The 20,139-nt window shown below is 33.6% G+C and overlaps 1 protein-coding gene across 1 annotated transcript in view; it reads left to right on the plus strand.

Moving 5' to 3' along the window:
• Positions 1-20,139, plus strand: part of loxhd1a (lipoxygenase homology PLAT domains 1a) — a 114,264-nt gene that overhangs the window by 19,306 nt on the left and 74,819 nt on the right. The window contains exons 3-13 of the mRNA XM_021468985.3: positions 1,542-1,622; positions 1,704-1,888; positions 3,291-3,389; positions 6,894-7,045; positions 7,140-7,263; positions 9,020-9,270; positions 9,990-10,125; positions 12,098-12,258; positions 13,895-13,981; positions 16,055-16,190; positions 18,279-18,433. Coding sequence (XP_021324660.2) covers positions 1,542-1,622; positions 1,704-1,888; positions 3,291-3,389; positions 6,894-7,045; positions 7,140-7,263; positions 9,020-9,270; positions 9,990-10,125; positions 12,098-12,258; positions 13,895-13,981; positions 16,055-16,190; positions 18,279-18,433 — 1,567 coding nt within the window. The remainder of the gene's footprint in view (positions 1-1,541; positions 1,623-1,703; positions 1,889-3,290; positions 3,390-6,893; positions 7,046-7,139; positions 7,264-9,019; positions 9,271-9,989; positions 10,126-12,097; positions 12,259-13,894; positions 13,982-16,054; positions 16,191-18,278; positions 18,434-20,139) is intronic.

Below are 20,139 nucleotides of genomic sequence, written 5' to 3' on the forward strand. Positions count from 1 at the left end.
ATTGTGGGACTATCACTCCTTTAGGCTGGAGCTATCAGTCATTAGGGCAGGACTATCACTCTTTTAGGGTGGAGCTAACAGTCCTTTAGTGTGGAACTATCACTCTTTTAGGGTGGAGCTATCAGTTCTTTAAGGCAGGACTATCACTCTTTTAAGGCGGAGCTATGAGTTCTTTAGGGCTGAGCTATAAATCCTTTAGGGCGGGGCTATCATTCTGTTTGGGCCGAGATATCACTCCTTTAGGGTGGAGCTATCAGTCATTTAGCCTGGGACTATCATTCTTTTAGGGTGGAGCTATCAGTCATTTAAGGCGGGACTATCACTCCTTTAGGGTGGGGCTCTCACTCTTTTAGGGTGGAGCTATCAGTCCTTTAGGGCGAGACTATCACTCCATTAGGCGGAGCTATCAGTCCTTTAAGGCAGGGGTCACCAAACTTGTTCCTGGTGGGCCAGTGTCCTGCAGATTTTAGCTCCAACCCTTGTCAAACACACCTGAACAAGCTACTCAAGCTCTTACTATAGTTGAATCACCCAGGACAAAAGGACAAACTTAATTTTCGTTTCATGGAAACTTTAACGATTTCTCATAGAAAAACACAGAAGAAAAGAAGAACCCACCTGAAAAAATACAACAGTAATTTATAGTAGTAAATATATATGTACATATGTATTGGCTGTGTTCTTGAATCATATAAAGATTATTATTTTCTCGTTGCCTAACAGATCTTTTTTAATTTATGTTGCTGCACAGTTTTAATAGCGAACTGATTAAGCCACACCTCAGATGACGGCTGGAGGTCTGGGAACTTTGGCCCCTTTAGATGGTCAAGGACCACCCATGATGCTGTTTGAAACCAGCCAATCACTTTTCAAAAATATCTAGTCAAATATTATTTACTGTCATCATGGCAATGATAAAAGAAATGTTTTAGAAATGATAAAAGTTATTAGAAATGAGTTATTAAAACTATTAAGATTAGAAATGTGTTGAAAAAAAATCTTCTTTCTGTTAAACAGAAATTAGGGAAAAATATACAGGGTGGGTGATAATTCAGGAGGGCTAATAATTCTGACATCAACTGTATATAGACCGAGACTAAGATGAAATTGCCGCTTTTTTTATCCAATCAAACTTTTTCCTGGCAGACTGATTAAGATTCCTGCACACTCGACCTCTGTAAATTATTGTATATTTAAACCAGTCAGAGGACGACTGAAGATCTGCTCAAGTGTTTAGTTTGACTAAGCATCAGATGTTTAGGTAATATGTTGAGACTACTAACAACCTAACTACTTAAATGTGTTCCTGAGTGTCACAAAACAGCTTTTAGATGTTGTTTAGATTTTTTGTTGTAGGTCAGAAATGACCAGGAGGCATCTTCCCTCTGTAGAAAGTCAATGGAGAAGGTTCGGTTGTTTTCCCCCTGGTGGCTTAAACGCACTCTGTCTCATTTCAAATGATAATATTTAATAAAGATTAGAAACTTGATTGTTTGTCATTTAGTTTTGAGTATATTCACAGCTTTATTCCTCCGTTTTAGGAGCCGAACAGCCTTCGAAAAGAACAAGACAGATGTGTTTCGCATCAAAACACACAATGTTGGGCCTATAAAGAAACTTAGGTACTTTACATGCTTGCATACATCTTATAGTAACCTAAGTTTTTGTAATATACGTCTTGTGATATACATTTTGTCATGCAGAATTGAACATGATAACACGGGTATGAGTGCCAGCTGGTTCCTCGACCGGGTCATCGTGACTGACATGAATAGGCCACACCTCCGCTTCTTTTACGCCTGCAACAATTGGCTGAGCAGAGAAGAGGGGGATGGATTAACTGTTCGATATCTGCTTGGCAGTCTAAACCCCATGGATATCCCAAAACGTATGCTGTCTGACCTCATTATTTCTAGTACAGGATTTATTCTATTGCATTTTATTTAAGCTAGAGAATTTTTCAAATGTATTTAGTTACTTTTTATTTAATTAAATTAAAATGTATTTTAAAATATTACCATTGTTAAATATAGGATAATTATTGTTTATAAAAATTTTTTACTACCACAAAGCATCATAAAACCACCTTTTATACAGTTTTGTTAAATTATTTGATAGATTTTTTTATTTTATTGGATTACTTTTATTTATTTGCTAAAAATCTAATTAGTCAAATAGTTTAATTTAATCTATAATTTTTTTTCTTTTCTTTTCTTTACATACATTGAATTAAATGTAGTAAAATATTTGCCTAGATTTCCTACAATAATAAAACATGCCTTTAGAATAAAATGTAAAAATGTTTTTAAGTTGTTTGATATATTTTTAAATTTAATTTTTATTTTATTTTATTTTATTTTATTTTATTTTATTTTATTTTATTTTATTTACATACATTTAGTTAAATGTAGTCAAATATTTGCCTAGATTTCCTACGATAACAAAACATGCCTTTAGAATAAACTGTTAAATATTTTTTACTTTTTTATTAATTTAATTTAATTTAATTTAATTTAATTTAATTTAATTTAATTTAATTTAATTTAATTTAATTTAATTTAATTTAATTTAATTTAATTTAATTTAATTTATTCAAATATTTGCCTAGATTTTCTACGATAACAAAACATGCCTTTAGAATAAAATGGTACATGTTTTTTAATTTAATTTAATTTAATTTTATTTTGTATAAATCGAATTAAATATAGTCAAATATTTGCCTTGAACGTTTTCAATAATAATAAAACCAGTTTTTTTGATAAATTGTAAAATGTAAATTTTTAACTTTTAAAATTTTATTTAATTTAATTTTACATTTAGGTTAAACTGTAGCATATGCAAAAACATTAAAATGTTTGACATGAAAGTTTAACATGTGCATTAAGTAAGTTGACACATGAAATACTTCATATAATATTAATGTCTTGTTTCATATAAAGCACAGATAACATCACGTGTCATGTGATCACGATCATAGATGATGCATGGACTCAAACATCACCAACCAGACTCGGGTTGCATACCAAGCATTAGGAGAAAAGCAGTAGTAGAGTAGAGTTTCAGACGGGGATCACAATATCACCAGTCCAACATTCCCAAATACCTGACAATATAACATTACATGCCACTGAAACAGAAAGACTAGATGCACCAGCTGTATCTGAAAAAAAGACCTGAAAGAAAATGCTGCGGTGTACAGTTATAGGCCATAAAACATGTTGGATGTCCATTTAAAATAAATGAACGACACGTTATATGTGTTAATGAGTCTGTGTGTGTGTGTGTTGCAGAGAACAAGTACATTGCCAGTGTCTTCACAATGGATGCTAAAGGCAGTGGGACTGATGCTGATGTTTATTTAAATATTTTTGGAGAGTTTGGGGATACAGGTCAGTACTAAAACCAGGCAATGCTTTATTATGTGTCTGTGGGAGAATGTAAGAACTTTACATTTTAATTTTATTTAATTTTATTTAATTTTATTTAATTTAATTTTATTTTATTTTATTTTATTTTATTTTATTTTATTTTATTTTATTTTATTTTATTTTATTTTATTTATTTTATTTTATTTTATTTTATTTTATTTTATTTTATTTATTTATTTTTTGTTTATTTAATTTAATTTAATTTAATTTAAATTTAATTTAATTTAATTTAATTTAATTTAATTTAATTTAATTTAATTTAATTTAATTTAATTTAATTTAATTTAATTTAATTTTATTTTATTTTATTTTATTTTATTTATTCATTCATTCATTCATTTATTCATTTTCCTTCGGCTTAGTCCCTTTATTCATCAGGGGTCGCCAAAGTGAAATGAACCGCCAACTTATCCAGCATATGTTTTACAAAGGGGATACTCCTCCAGCTGCAACCTAGTACTGGGAATCATCCATACCCACTCATTCACATACATACATTTATTCATTCATTTTCCTTTGGCCTAATCCCTTTATTCATCAGGGGTCACCACAGCGGAATGAACCGCCAACTTTTCCATTTGTTTTACACAGCAGATGCCTTTGCAACTGCAACCCATCAATGGGAAACACCCATACACTCTCACATTAATGCTTTAAAGGCTCGTATTGAAGAAGATTTCTATTCTCTCAGTGTAAAGTATTTTCTAAGTGTAAAGCAGTTAATTTTCTCTTCACAAAATGTATATAGTGTTTGCAGCAAACATGCCAGCTTGTGTTAAAAATACAGTGATATGTCTGTGTAAGATAAGTATGCCTGCACAGGAGCAACACTAGGAGAAGGCTGAGTGACTGATTGTGTAGAATAACTGAACATGTAAAGCACTGATCATATATGTTAAATACTTCTATGAAGCTATATGTGTCAGAAGTTAGAATGAGTAACATATTATCAAGTTATTATCCTATCATGACAATGTATGTAAACACTTAGTTCCTTTGCATAAGTTGCATCTATACTTTGCTGACATAGACCTGTAACATCTCTGTTGACATGAGCTCTTTGGCTGAGAGCCAAGAATAGCAGGACCCCTTAGACTAAAAACCTATTCAAAAATGGTCAAGAGTTAAAAAGAGACTTAGGGGTGTGTCAAATAATCCTGTATAAAAATTGTAACAAACACACTGAAAGTTTAGAAGGTGCAGGAGAGACTTCAGAAGGTGTCCAGGAGAGACTTTAGAATGCTCTGGGGTCTGCTCTGCTCTTTCTCGGCTTTATTATGGAGAATAAAGTCTATTTTCTGATATTCAAAACCTCTGGTCTGATAATTTCTAATTGATAAGACGTCGAAATTTACCACAGTATTCACTGGGACAATTTTCGTTAGCGTTTATCGTCAGTGTTTTACGAGGCGTTTTTCCGCATTCAGACCCAAGCAATTCCCACTGACGTCAAGCAAAAGAGTATGCTAAACCACGCCTTGGCGTTTGATGGCACTACACAACTTTAGGTTTTTGACACCCGCTTGTAACACAGAAGAAGACGAAGACAGAAAGTTGACACACATGTTGTTAAAGTTACTGGCAATTCGATCAAGCATGGATGGCTCCCGATCTAGCGATTAGGAAAAGATTATTTACTGTAAATTCAGCAGCTCCGTGCATTTAAACAAAAGTGCCAATCTGATTGGTGGAGAAGGTTTTGACGCGGTGCTTGAAAACAAAAAACATTACATTAAAAATGACGCTTTTACGTCTGGCGTTTTGCGCTTTGGTGAAACCCACGCCAGCACGGGGAGAAGATGCAATTTTCACACAGAAATGCCTACTGGCCCAGCCAGGACTCGAACCAACAACCTTTTTTCTGTGAGGCGACAGTGCGCTAACCACTGAGCCACTGTGCTGCCGATTTAAATCAATATTTAATTAAATTTATTTTAATTTATAGGTCATATTATTATTATTTTTTTTTTTTACTGATTTTGATGTTTATGTAATGTTTTTTGGAGAGTTTGTGGTTCCTGATCAGCACTAAAACAAGTCAGTGGTTTAATGTGTGTTTGCAGGAGAATTTGAGAACATCATCAAGCGTTTTTTAACATTTATCTTTATTCAATCTAATTTGACTTTTTAATAAAATAAACTTTTATTTTATTTATTTATTTATTGTATATTCTTTTAATTCAATTGTATTTTTATTGTTGTCTTTATTTTATTTGACCTTATTTAATTTTTTTTAACTTTTTTATTTTAATAGTTTTAATTTTCTACTACTTTATTACTGATGCTGATGTCTATTTAAATATTTTTGGACAGTTCGGGGAATCAGGTCAGTACTAAAACCTGTCGCTGTTTCAGTGTTTTTGCATGTAAGAACATTATGAATATATTATGTAAATTATTTTGTAATTTATATGACTTTAATCAGTCTAATTTTTTTAAAACTAATTTATGTTGAATTGAATGTTTTTTTGTTCAACTTTACATTTAATACAATTCATGTTTTATTTTTTTCAATTTCTAATTACTTTTTATTTTATATTATTTGATTGTTGTTTAAATTTTTTTCACATCCCTACATTTATTATTTCATACATTTGTTTTAATTTATTTCATTCAATTTTTTTTTATTAGATTTTTTTATTACTTGATTTTTTATTAATTATTTTGTGTTATATATATATTTTTTGTAGTTATACAAAACCAAAAAAAGTGCCATAAATCTAGTCAAACATTTGATAACCAAATGCTTTTCAGGTTTTAAATAATAAAAAAAGCTATTTTTAACAGTTAAAGGTGATGTATGTAAGTTTTTGACTTTTCTAAAGCATAAAAATACAATAATATTTTTGCACATATCAGTAATCATCCTAAGTGAACATTCTTGTTTATCTGAAAAACAAAGCTGAAGTCAGAAATTCTGCTTTGAACATGTCTGTTACGTGCTGGAACATCTGTCATTGTTTTGGTCCCTTTAACCCGCCCACTGCCACTTTAGCCAATTATATTCCAGCACCCTGGGTTGCCTTGGTGGAAAACAGTGATTTCATTCATTCAGAAAGGCTCTCAAAGCATGTGTTCGTGACCGAAATGCGACCGCTGGTGGACAGTAGCAGACTCCGAAATGAGACACAGATATTAATTAGCAAATAATATAAATGTTATAAATGTAAACATTAGGTGAGTAGGTTACATTGCAACCCCTTGACCTAATAAGAGATTTGCAAACACAAGCAGTCTTTTATTTAGAGCTTGACTTAAATGAGCCTTTAATCAGTCTCGATTGTCAGGCACACTCCTGTTGATTTTGTCAATCTGGCAACTGCGCTTGAGTGTGTTTTAAACCGGAAGTGCAATTCCTAGTTCAAACACTGGTTATCAAACTTTAATACTGCACCTTTAAGTAAGGCTATACTAGGTTTGTGTTAGTTTTATTATTTCTGCACAGTTTTTGTGTGATATTTGCAGGAGAGCGGAAGCTGGTCAGTGAAGGAAAAGACAATTTTGAGCGTGGAAACGAAGACAAATTTACCATTGAGGCACCAAATCTTGGCAGATTAAGAAAAATCACCATCGGACACAACAACAAGGGGTCTTCTGCTGGCTGGGCCTGTGATAAAGTACACAAACACGTTCTTTCATCATGAAAAATATCTGTATCTATCTCTCCTGTGTGAATAATAAGATGTGTTTATGTGTTATGGTGTGTTTCAGGTGATAATAGATGACATGGGGAATAAAGAGGTTTATGAGTTTCCTGTTGACGCCTGGTTTGACATATCAGAAGGGGACGGAAAAATACAAAGAGATGTGCTTGCTGGTGCCACACAACCAATGGGTAAGAGCTGTGTGAGAGTGTGTAGGTCAAAAGTAAGAGTATTTGATATTTATTGCCCCTGATGGTTGTTTTAGCAGTGTTCATGCAAATGAAACTTTGTTCATGAATGAAATGAGTCGTTTGAGTCAATGATTCAGTGATCTGTTCTTAAAAAGTAAAAATGAACTAGGTGTTTCAAATGAATCATTTGAATTTTCAGTGAATTATTTGAGTGTGGTTCAGTGACCTGTTCTTTTAAAATCACCTACCTAAAAAATGATTCAGCTGTTTTGAAATTTAAGTGATTCATTTGAGTCAGTGATCTGTTCGAAAAAGTGACTTGCTTAGTTTCAATATGAATCAGCTGTTTTGAATTAATCATTTGAATTTTCAGTGAATCATTTGATTCAGTGATCTGTTAATGAAAAGTCACTTGCTTAGTTTCAAAATGAATCAGCTGTTTGTAACGAATCATTTTAATTTTCAGTAAACCGTTTAGTTCAGTGATCTGTTCATAAAAAGTCACTTGCTTAGTTTCAAAATGAATAAACGGTTTTGAATGAATAGTTTGAATTTTTAATTTATCATTTGAGTTTGTGATTCTGTGATCTGTTCATAAAAAGTCTCCTGCTTAGTTTTAAAATGAATCAGCTGCTTTGAATGAATCTTTTGAATTTTCAGTGCATCATTTGAGTCAGTGATCTGTTCAAAAAAGTCACAAGCTTAGTTTTAAAATGAATCCGCTGTTTTTAATGAATCATTTTGATTTTCAGTGAATCATTTGATTCAGTGATCTGTTAATGAAAAGTCACTTGCTTAGTTTCAAAATGAATAAACTGTTTTGAATGAATAGTTAGAATTTTTAGGTAATCATTTGAGTCAGTGATTCAGTGATCTGTTCATAAAAAGTCACCTGCTTAGTTTTAACAAATGAATCAACTGCTTTGAATGAATCTTTTGATTTTTTTAGTGAATCATTGAGTCAGTGTTGCAGGGATCTGTTCATAATAAGTCATTTGCTTAGTTTCAGAATAAATCAGCGGTTTTAAACAAATCGTTCCAATTTTCATTGAATCATTCGAGTCGGTGATTCAGTGATTTGTTCATAAAAAATAGCTGCTTAGCTTCATAATGAATCTGCTGCTTTGAATGAATTGTTAGACTTTTCGGTGAATCATTTGAGTCAGTGATTAAGTGATCTATTTAAAAAGTGACTTGTTTAGTTTCAAAATTAATCAGCTGTTTTTAACAAATCATTTTAATTTTCACTAAATCGTTTGATTCAGTGATCTGTTCATAAAAAGGCACTTGCGTAGTTTCAAAATGAATCAGCGTTTTCGAATAAAAATAGGTTTTATTGAACCATTTGAGTCAGTGATTTAGTGATCTGTTCATAAAGTCACTTAGTTTCAGAATGAATCAGCGATTTTTAAAGAATCGCTTGAATTTTTAGTGAATCATTTGAGTCAGTGATTGGTTCATAAAAAATCACTTGCGTAGTTTCAAAACGAGTCAGCTGCTTTGAACGAATCATTTAAGTAATAATTAATAAGGTCAATAATAAAAATATTCTGTTCATAAAAATATTAAATAATAAATAAAATGTTAAAAATAGTAAATTGTTAAAAAGGAAAATGAAATCATAAATAAATAATATTTTCAGTGAATCATGAAAATGGTTCCACAGTGTCCCCACAACTCACAAAAACAAATATTTGTGTGTGTATATGCATGCATGTTTGCTGGTGTTCATGTGGGTGTGTGCATGTGTGTGTAGCGATAGTGTATAATGTACAGGTGATGACGGGAGACATCCGTGGAGCGGGCACTAACTCTAAGATCCACCTAGTAATGCACGGCCATAAAGGCAACAAGAACAGTGGTAAGCTGTTCCTGGAAGGCGGCACGTTTGAGCGCGCTCAGATCGACATCTTCAATGTGGAGCTGCTGGAGCTGCTCAGTCCGCTCAGCAGAGTTACCATCGGCCACGACAATGCTGGCATCAACTGCGGCTGGTACTGCGAGAAGGTGTGTTGGGGACTATCAGGAGTTTTCTTTACCTGTTCATATGTTTAGACATACAGTCAGAATTATTCGCCCCCCTGTGAATTATTTTCCTCTTTTAAATGTTTCCCAAATGATGTTTAACAGAGCAAGGAAATTTTCACAGTATGTCTGATAATATTTTTTCTTCTGGAGAAAGTTAATACGTTAATTCTTTTAATTTATAGTAGGTTATTTATTAGGTATCTGTACTGTATATGACATGGACCTGCTGGTTAGAACTTTCTGCACTGGTTTACATGTGTCATATTGTAAAAGTAGACTTTTTATAAAAGATAAAAAACAATATCCAACAGATGACAACGGACAACAGATAAAAAAATAGCCTATTTGCTAATTCTGGTGCATTTGCAGAAATGCTAATTAGTGTACACTGTCCCTGCCAAATAAACAAACAAATAAATAAATAAATAGCAGAATCTGTTATAAACAAAGCATTTTTCTACTGTGGATGTTAATCCATTATCTAACTATTAATAATGAGACTTTTATAGTAAGGTGTTTCCAATAAATCAATGCGCAAAGTATTTTTTGTTATTATATTTGTTACCGTAGTCTTTTCTCAGCTTAGATTAATATTATGATAATACCGTGAATAAAGCTCCAGCAATAAATCACAACATAAAAGTTTTGTAACGAGTCTTTATTCAACATGTGATGTCCTCCTGTGTGTTTGTCTTCAGGTGACGGTGTACTGCCCGTTCACAGGTTTAGAGCAGGTGTTTCCCTGTGGCCGCTGGTTTGATGAAGACGAGGGCGATGGACTGGTGGAGCGGGAACTCTATGAGATGGTCTCGCTCAGACAGAAAAAACAAAAGAGTGAGCGACTTATACTAGCTCTTTGCATTGCCGTTTAGTCATTTAAAGGGGACCTATTGTGCAAAAATCATTTTTATAGTGGGTTTAAATACAGTTGTGGGGCTAGGAATTAGGTGTGTGTTAGGTGTGAATTAGGATCAAAGCTTGAAAGGGGCAGTTTCAAAAAGTTTTAAAACATGTGGTATTTTATGCTGAAACTAACATATACTTGAATGTTCTGCTAATTCAATAAATAAATATTTACATAAATATTTCAGTGGAAAGACCAGAATCTTATTTAATACTAACTATTTAAAATCCAGTTTAACCAGACACTAAATATTCTGAGATAGTGCTTTGTGGTATTTAAAGTTACTTGCAGCGCAACAGGCAGTGATCTATTATTTTTAAACAATGATGCAAAAAATATAAAATAATATTACAGTAATATTATTTTTTTCTATAAATATAAGATTCAGTTTATAAAATAATGTTTAATTATAAAAATTAAATATATTAGAAAACATGATTAAAAAACTGCTAAACTACATTTATAAAAGTAGTCAAATAAAAAAAAGAAGAAGTAACTTTTGGTCATTAATAGATTCATAAAACATTCACAATAAAATGTATTCATAAACATGTTAAGTACTCCCAAAAATGTTATGATCAGTTTTATTCTATTCAAAATAAAGAAAATCATATTTGTAAAAATGATGACTAAAAGAGTACAATTATAATAATTAAATCCAAAGGAATATCACTTGTAACTAATAAAGTAATATCACGTAAAAATATAAATTATTTACAAAATAATAAAATTTTAATTTAATAAAAATATATTATAAAAAGTATGTTAATAAAAACTGAAATAGTAGTAAAGATTTATAAAAATATTAAATCAATGATAAAATACAGTAATAATAATAATAATAATAATAATAAAATACAATCTTTAAGAAAATCATATTGGTTAAAATATTAACTTATAAAAGAATACAATTATAATAACGAAATAAAAAAATTACATGTAAATTATTAAATAATATCACGTATAAATATAAATTATTTCCAAAACTAATAAAATGACAATTTAAAAAAATATACATTTATATCAATAAAAACTGCAAAAATAATAAAATGCGTTTAACAAAAAATATAAAATCAATGATTAAATACAACTATGATAATAAAATGTAAAACAAAAATTTTAAACAAAAATAACATTTATGAAACAATATCAAATAAAAAAATAATAATTTAATAAAATAGCACAAAATAAATAAAAATATATAAATAAAATGGATTTGAATAAAGTTATTTAATAAATGATAAAATGAAAAAAAAAAAATATAAATGCTTAAAGAAAAATGGATAAAAATGTCATTAATTAAATATAAAAATACACCTTACACTAAGGGGTGTCAAAGTCAGTTCCTGGAGGACCGCAGCCCTGCACAGTTTAGTTCCAACCCTGCTCCAATACACTTAAGCTGGGGTAACACTACAGTTTGAGCTTGCGAAATTCTGTTGTTTTTCACTCAGAAAAGTGGCGGGATTATACAAGATGGTTAGACATTTAAAAAGCGAGCAATTGCTCCATATTTTAAATTTCTGTCCAGAGAGGTCATGCTATGATACTTGATTGGTCTCAGGTGATACGATTTTGCAGGTCAGAGTTCACCAAACTTAAACTTTGCACTGCAGCGACCTGCAAAACTTGATGCATGACCTTGCATTTCCGGTCTGACGCATTCGCGTGCGTATGAATGGAAGTCTTTAGGGAGAAAAGTTCAGTGTGACCGCAGCTTTATCTGTAGGTTTAAAACAAGCCTAAAGGACTCAATTAGTTGGATCAGTTGTGTTTAATTAGGGTTGGAACTAAACTGTGCAGAGCTGCGGCCCTCCTGAAACTGACACCTGTGCCTTACACCATCAAGACTCACAAATTCATGAATTAATATTTGTGTGTATGCACTGTATGTTTTTTCAGAATTCCCCTGGTCTCTGTGGATCTTCACGTCAGACATTAAAGGTGCCGGCACGGATGCTCAGGTGTTTCTGCAGGTCTACGGAGAAAACGGCAAGAGCGATCAATTCAAACTCGAGAGCAAATCAGACAGTTTTGAACAGGCACAGTGCGACAAGTTCATTGTAAGTCTGCATGTATCTTCCTTTCAGTGATCCTGAAACATATTTATAACATTTATGAAATCATGAATGTCAATATAGTATGTTATAATATGCTGAAGTTATATTTCACTGGGCACACAGAAAAGAAATGACTTTTAAAATTTACTTGAAAAAAACCTTGTAACAATTTGCGGGAGTGAAACGAAAGTAAATTTGACTAATCTTAGATTAAGCACTAATAACTTGTCAAAATCATGTAAAATGGACTTAATGTTTAACTAGGTTAAACACTGCTAAATAATTGAAGTTAAATTTAATTAATTATATTTACACTCTTAAATAAATGAAGTTAAAATTAATTGATTCTCTTTCATTTTATATCTATATTTTGTATCTTTTTTAACAAAATAACCATTGCTTTTATGAAATTAAGTAAATCTTATTATTTACAAGTTAGTAGATTTTTAGTTTTTTTCTGTAATATTTTCACTTGTATTCACTCATCAATTTATCATATTATTATGTACACATTGCTAGTTTTTTTTAATAAACAATAATTATTTAGTATAAATTTTTGACGAATCACAAACAAAATTCAATTAACAGATCATTTTTTCCAACAATAACAAATGTGTATTTAATTACATTCACAGTTCATTCACATTTACTCCTTTTATTTTTAACCATTGGACAGGATTAATGATGTCTGTTGTCATTGGCTAGGGCATATTTTTATTTTAAAATTTAATTATAATTAATGAAAAAAGTCTATTTATATATTTATATAAATATATAAACAATTAATATTAATTATAAAAAATTTATATTATATATAAATATTTATTTATCAATCTGGCATCGCCACAGCGGAACGACCCACCAACTTATACAGCACATGTTTTACGCAGCGGATGCCCTTCCAGCCGCAACCCATCTCTGGAAAACTAAACTAATTAATTAATTAGTTAATTAAATTATTTGTATTTTTATTTATTTATATTTTACTTATTTATTTATTTTTTTATTTGTTTTTTTTCCACCACTGCATAAACAGATGTGACGTTTTTGTCTGTGTTTCCGTCTATGCCGACCAAATATTTTAAAAGTTTTCTATTTAAATCTACTTCATTTTAATTGTATTTTAAAGTATTACCTATTTGTTATTAGAAACCATTTAAATATTACAAGTACATGAATACTTCTGCTTGTGTTGGCGTTGGTTTCCTCCGGGTTCTCCGGTTTCCCCCACAGTCTGAAAACATGCAGTACAGGTGAATTGGGTAAGCTAAATTGTCCCTAGTGTATGACTATGAATGAGAGTGTATGGATGTTTCCCAGTGATGGGTTGCAGCTGGAAGGGCATCCGCTGCATAAAACATATGCTGGATAAGTTGGCGGTCCATTCCGCTGTGCCGACCCCTAATTAATGAAGGGACTAAGCCAAAAAGAAAATGAATTAAGTAAATGAATACTAATATATATTTAACTCTTTTCACCTGAAATTTAATATTACATTTAAAATATTCAGACAGTCATTTGATTATATTTTACCACACCAGAATGACATTTTTTCGAGTGCACTTTAGATATGAAAATATTGAATCTTGTGAACAGAAATAAGTTTTTTATTTATATATATTTTTGCACATTGCTCTAGATTGAGATGCCTGATATCGGGAAGATCCGCAAGCTGAGAATCTGGCACGAAAAGAGGAATCCTTTCTCTGGCTGGCATCTTGGCAGGGTGAGAGACCTGCATTACCAGCTAGTGCACTATTACACACAACCAGTTTGTCCATTTCACACTGTAATCATGACGTACGCCAGCGAGACGCACATTTTCTCAAATAATTCTACTTGTATTTTACATTCAAAATGAATTGAGTGTTTAAAAACTGAGTGTTTACATTATGCAAGTTTGCAAACGTTACTTGTCAACTTTTTCCAAGTCTAATTCTGCTGTGCAAAGGCAAAAAACAGTAACTTTTTAGCCAAAATATATTCATTCATATATTTTCCAGCTTAGTCCCTGATTTAACATGGGTCGCCACAGTGGATTGAACTGCCAACTATTCCTGCATATGTTTTACGCAGCGGATGCCCTTCCAGCTGCAACCCATCTCTGGGAAACACCCATACACTCTTATTCACACACATACACAACGGACAATTTAGCCTACCCAATTCACCTATATCACATACACCACCTCCAATTTAGTTCATCCAATTCACCTATAGCGCATGTGTTTGGACTATGGGGAAAAACGGAGCACCCGGAGGAAACCCACACCAACACGGGGAGAACATGCAAAGTCTACACAGAAATGCCAACTTACCCAGCCAGTACTCTAACCAGCATGAAAAACATACCATATGTGGTAATGAAAGGATTATCAGGCACACACGGTATACGTTAGGCCAATTAATAAACTGTTCAAAGAATCGTTCAAATGAAAGTAGCAACCACTGCTCCTTACAAAAAAAAATTCTGGAGCTTTTGAAAGCAGCAAGACTGTAGGTGCACGAGCACGCTTTTCAAACAGTAATCACCCTCTCATTCATTTGGTATTCACCTGCTTGCACGAACACAATTGTTTTTGTCAGTCGTGCTGTTTCTTGATTCTAAGGCCGCATTTGCACGCATATTGGACCATCCTTATTGTTGAATTCTGCTTATAAGAAAGCTACATTTAAAAAATCATTTTAAACCAGCCAAAGTGGCTAGTGGGAGTGTCTGTCTAACCTGCCACCGCTGAAATCTACACGCATTTGGTGGGTTGGCGGGTGTTAATGTCAAGCCCTGCATGTAACACTGGAAGAAAATTTTTATTCATTGTTGAAAACATTAAAATCAAGCAACAACATTTCTAGAATGCAGTTCTTCCCTTAGCCTGCATTTTAAAAATCTATATTTGAAAGTGGCAATATTTGAATTTCGAAACAAATATGGCAACATATCACACTCAATAAATCTCTCACAGAGACTCCTCCCACTCCCCATAGGCCAATCACTGTATACATAGTTAATAAGCATGATGACATCATCCATTGCATTGAGGTTGACCCTGCCCTCACTCTCAGCTTAGACTTCTCCTTATATTCCTTAGTAAAGGTTTTGTTTTTGTGAACAGGTTTTAAGAGAAAACTTTTAAGTAAAAGTTAAATTAAATCCCCAATATCAGATTTTAGAACAACCCTTAGAGAAAGATAAAGTTTTGTGAGTACAGGCCCTGATTTCCAGTGTTCTACCTATAATTAATTTTGCTGGGCTGCTAAACATGTTAAAGTTGTTTTTCTCATTTCCACACTGTACTAAGTGCCTTTGCAGCGCAGAAATGACCTGTGCTACACTCATTTTATTAATTTCATTCATTCATTCATTTTCTTTTCGGCTTAGTCCCTTTATTAATCCAGGGTCGCCACAGCGAAATGAACCGCCAACTTATCCAGCACATTTTATCACAGCGGATACCCTTCCAGCCGCAACCCATCTCTGGGAAACATCCACACACATTCATTTACACTCATACACTACGGACAATTTAGCCTACCCAATTCATCAATTCATCAAACCCACGCGAACGCAGGGAAAACATGCAAACTCCACACAGAAACGCCCACTTACTCATCCGGGGCTCGAACCAGCGACCTTTTTGCTGTAAGGCGACAGCACTACCTACTGCGCCACTGTGTCGCTCTCATTTTATTTAACCTTATGCGTATTCTCTGTTATTCATAGATCATTTATTCAAAGCAGTCTCTTTTTGCTCTATGCTTGAACATTTTATTTTAATTAATTGTGTCTGTCTGCATAAAGGTGACACTGATGAAGACCCTTACCAGAGAGAAATACTCATTTGTCTGTAACCGTTGGCTGGACATCAATGAAGATGACCAGGAGATCATCAGAGAACTGCCAGCCGAAGGAAAACTTGTGGCCGAACCTTTACCACGTGAGAGAAATACAAAAAAAACACACATGCATTCACTCTTCTAATTAGAGCCTAAACATATCATAAAACTGGTTATACTTTAGCTCTTAAACGAACAGTTCACCACAAAAAATGTCAATTCTGTCAACATTTACTTGTTTCTTCTGCTGAACACAAAAGATGTTGAATTCCAACATTCTTCAAAATATCTTCTTTTGTGTTCAACAGAAAGAGAAAACATTGGAACCACTTGAGGGAGAGTAAATGGAAAGTAAATGGTAATGAATTGTAATGGGTGAACTATCCCTTTAAGAAAACCATCTATGAATGTAGATCTTGATACATTGAATAGTAGTTTATAATAATAATGAATACCTTTTACAATCTTTTTATGTTAACGTTGCTGTATTTTATTACATTTTTTCCTAATCGACAGATTTATTTACATTCTATTCTGTTCAGTTGGTTATATTTACTCTAATTCAAATTCACTATTCTTTTTTATTCATTAAGAGCTGTTTCGTTTCTACCCTTCGCTAAGCCACACCCAAAAACCGCCACCCACCATTCGTGGCTTAGCAACCGTAGCTACACTTAGGGGCTCTGTCAAGCTTTCGAGCGAGGGAAACAGGCCAAAGTGTTGTGCATATGAGTTATGGAAATCTGATACCCGGAATCCTTAAAGTTTGGATGTAATGGTGGATTTTTTTCTCTTTTCAAAACCTAAAATCCAAGAGGAGAAATGCCAGCATGGCTCAATCTCTGTGAGGGGCGCTAAAGGAGCGGAGTTAAGTTGGTTTTGTTTTGATATTCCTGACACATTTAGTGACAGACCGACGGCAATAACTCACACACCTCTTACCCTAAACAGATCTAAACTTTGTTTTCTACAAAAATACAAAGCAGGTTATGTTTTCCAGCTGTCTTATTCTTTTCTTTTCGCTCGATATTATGAGTAATGCTTCGTTTAAGCCCTCGCCATAGTAACGTTAGTCATACTTATAGTGAATAGCTCATAATGACATCAGTTATTAATCTGGAAAATACAACTCTGCGAATCTGTTGCTAACTTTACTGAACTTCATATTTCCATCTGTTTCAAGCTACGAATATTTGAAATTACATTCAACAGAACAAAACCGAGATATGATCACAAACTGAGCACTTGCGTTCAATAAACTTTCCCAGCAGCATTTTTCCATTAATTTATTAAGAGCACACAAACATACTGACAGTTAAAGGTAACTTACTGTACATTGTATGGGGCAATGATGCTAATATTCGGCACAAATCCATCAGTTTCCCCTTTTTGGCTGTTCTTTCTATGAATGAATTATGTAGAAGCACTGTCCATGCGTGTTTCCTCGTTGGTTAGCAAGGCTATATTTCATTGCACAACAATAGTCTTTCAGGCTTGTTGGCTAAAAATAGACAAATCACGGTTTAATTAGTTATTATCAGATTATTTTTAAATTTCACCTCTCCTGCTGAGCATGATCTAAGCCAGGGGTGTCAAACTCAATTCCTGGAGGGCCGAAGCCCTGCACAGTTTAGTTCCAACCCTGCTCCAACACACTTACCTGTAGCTTTCAAACAAGCCTGAAGGACTCAATTAGTTTGATCAGGTGTGTTTAATTAGGGTTGGAACTAAACTGTGCAGAGCTGCGGCCCTTTTGGAACTGAGTTTGACACCTGTGATCTAAGCTGTTGAATGGTCAGTGTATGAGGCGGCTAGGCTAAGCTAGGTTCAATTTTGATTGAATTATTCTCTAATCGGTTGCCTATTATGTTGTTAATATACCCCTGTAACGCATACTGTTTCCTTTTTTGTGTGGCTTTCTCGGATATCTCACCTGTTCGCCAAAAATGACTAATTATATCTGTGGGAATGTCTGACACTGGCGCATACACATTTTAAAAGCTGTGCCAGGCATGAAAGCTTGACAGGCGTAGCAGCAGTAACTAAGGAGGGCGGGGCTTAGCGAAGGGTCCATTGGATCTATATTGTTGTACTTGAATTTTGTTGTTTAAATATATTTATTCTTTCTAAAAAATATATTTTTAATGTTTAAATATTTTATTAAATGTTTTTTTTTTGCTATTGGACAGTTCTTAAGTATCGTGTGACTATATGTACGGGAAATGTGAGTGGAAGTGGGACAGACGCCAGTGTTTATTTAAACATCATTGGAGACCTGGGAGACACCGGAGAACGCCTGATGTTCATGAGCAAAAACAACGTCAACAAGTTTGAGAAAGGAAACGTAAGTAATAAGATTTAACACACTGTATTAAACATGCATGTATAGTACTATTTAAAGGTTTGAGTTAAGTTTCATTAGACATGATTGCGTTTATTCAGTATGGGCTGATAAAGTTCTATACAGTTATTAAACAAGTTTACATGGTCACTAATAATCCGATTTTAACACATTTAAGACAATACTATGATTAAGAGTCTATTATGTAAACAGCAATTTTTGATTAATGTAATCCGATTAAGGTCTTAATTGAACTAAACAGAAAAGGAATTAAGACGTGTGGAGAATGCTGATTTTAGATGCATTATAAGTGCAGCATAGACATGTAAACACCTTAATCAAACTATTACAGTCATGTAAGATTTTTGCCACATTTTGCAACAGGATACACACACGGCTATCTGAGTTTTTTTTCTCCCATTCGGCATGCGTTATGAAATTCTATTAAAACAACACTCTTCCAGCAGTTCATACTCACATCCAATATCTTGCATACATGAAATATTTTTTATACACTTTTATACAGTATTTATTATTTTCCACAATGTATATAATATGTATATGTAATTTTTTTTATTTATATTGAATTCTTTAACAACATCTGCTATATAAAACATATGCTGGAATAGTTGGGGGTTAATTCCGCGGTGGCAACCTTTAAAGTAGAGACTAAAGGCCTGTGCACACTGAGATGTTTTTTGCGTTTTCCGTCAATGTTTAACACCTCATGACTATATAAAGGGCGTCAAGGTGATCGTGCACACCAACACGCAAAACGCAAAAAAACAAAACCTCATGCTCGCTTTTTTGATCGTTTAAACCTTCTCCACCAATCAGATTGGCACTTTTTTTCATGTGCACGGAGCTGCTGAAGTTATAGTAAACAGCACTTGGAGGCGCTCAAGCGCAAAACTGTCAATGAACATGGAGCTGCTTATTGCTCTGTGAACAATAATCATTTCTTAACCGCTAGAGCTGGAGCTGCTGCTTGAACCATCTATGCTTGTTCGAGTCACCAGTAACTTTAAAAAAAAAAGCGTGTGAACATTCTCTCTTTCTCTTCTTCTGTGTCATAAGGGGGTATCAGAATCTTAAAGTTGTATAGCGCCATCTAACGTCAAGAAACGATTTTGCATCTCTTCTGCTCGACGGCACTGAGAATCGGTTGGGTTTGAATGCAGAAAAACATCTCGTAAAATGCTGACGATAAGTGCGGTTAATTCATAAACTAATTTCGAGAGGATCACGTGCTTATAATCAATTGTTAGCTCCGTAATCAGCCCTATTAGATGATTACTGAAGCATTATAAATAACCTGAGTTTTTCACTCTTTTTTCAGTTATCTTCGTCTTGAAGCTCCCCCCCTTTCCACCCCTGCATCCTCCCACTTTTTTCTGATCGGGCGACACGGTGGCCCAGTGGCTAGCAGTGTTGCCTCACAGCAAGAACACTGCCGGTCCAACCCATCGGGCCGGTTGGTGTTTCTGTGTGGAGTTTACATGTTCTCCCTGTGTTCGCGTGGGTTTTCCCCGGGTTCCACGGTTTCCTCCCACCATCCAAAAACATAAACCATAGCCAATCGACTAAAACAAATGATCACCCAATACAACCTTAGTTTACACTTCTCACGGTGACAAGCAGGGGAGTTCTCGAGGCCTACCTGACCTCGAATTCCCCTCTCGCCCTTCTAACGGGAGGGAGCCCCGGGC

Source organism: Danio rerio, chromosome 21 (genome assembly GCF_049306965.1).
Source record: "Danio rerio strain Tuebingen ecotype United States chromosome 21, GRCz12tu, whole genome shotgun sequence".
Lineage (NCBI taxonomy): Eukaryota > Metazoa > Chordata > Actinopteri > Cypriniformes > Danionidae > Danio > Danio rerio.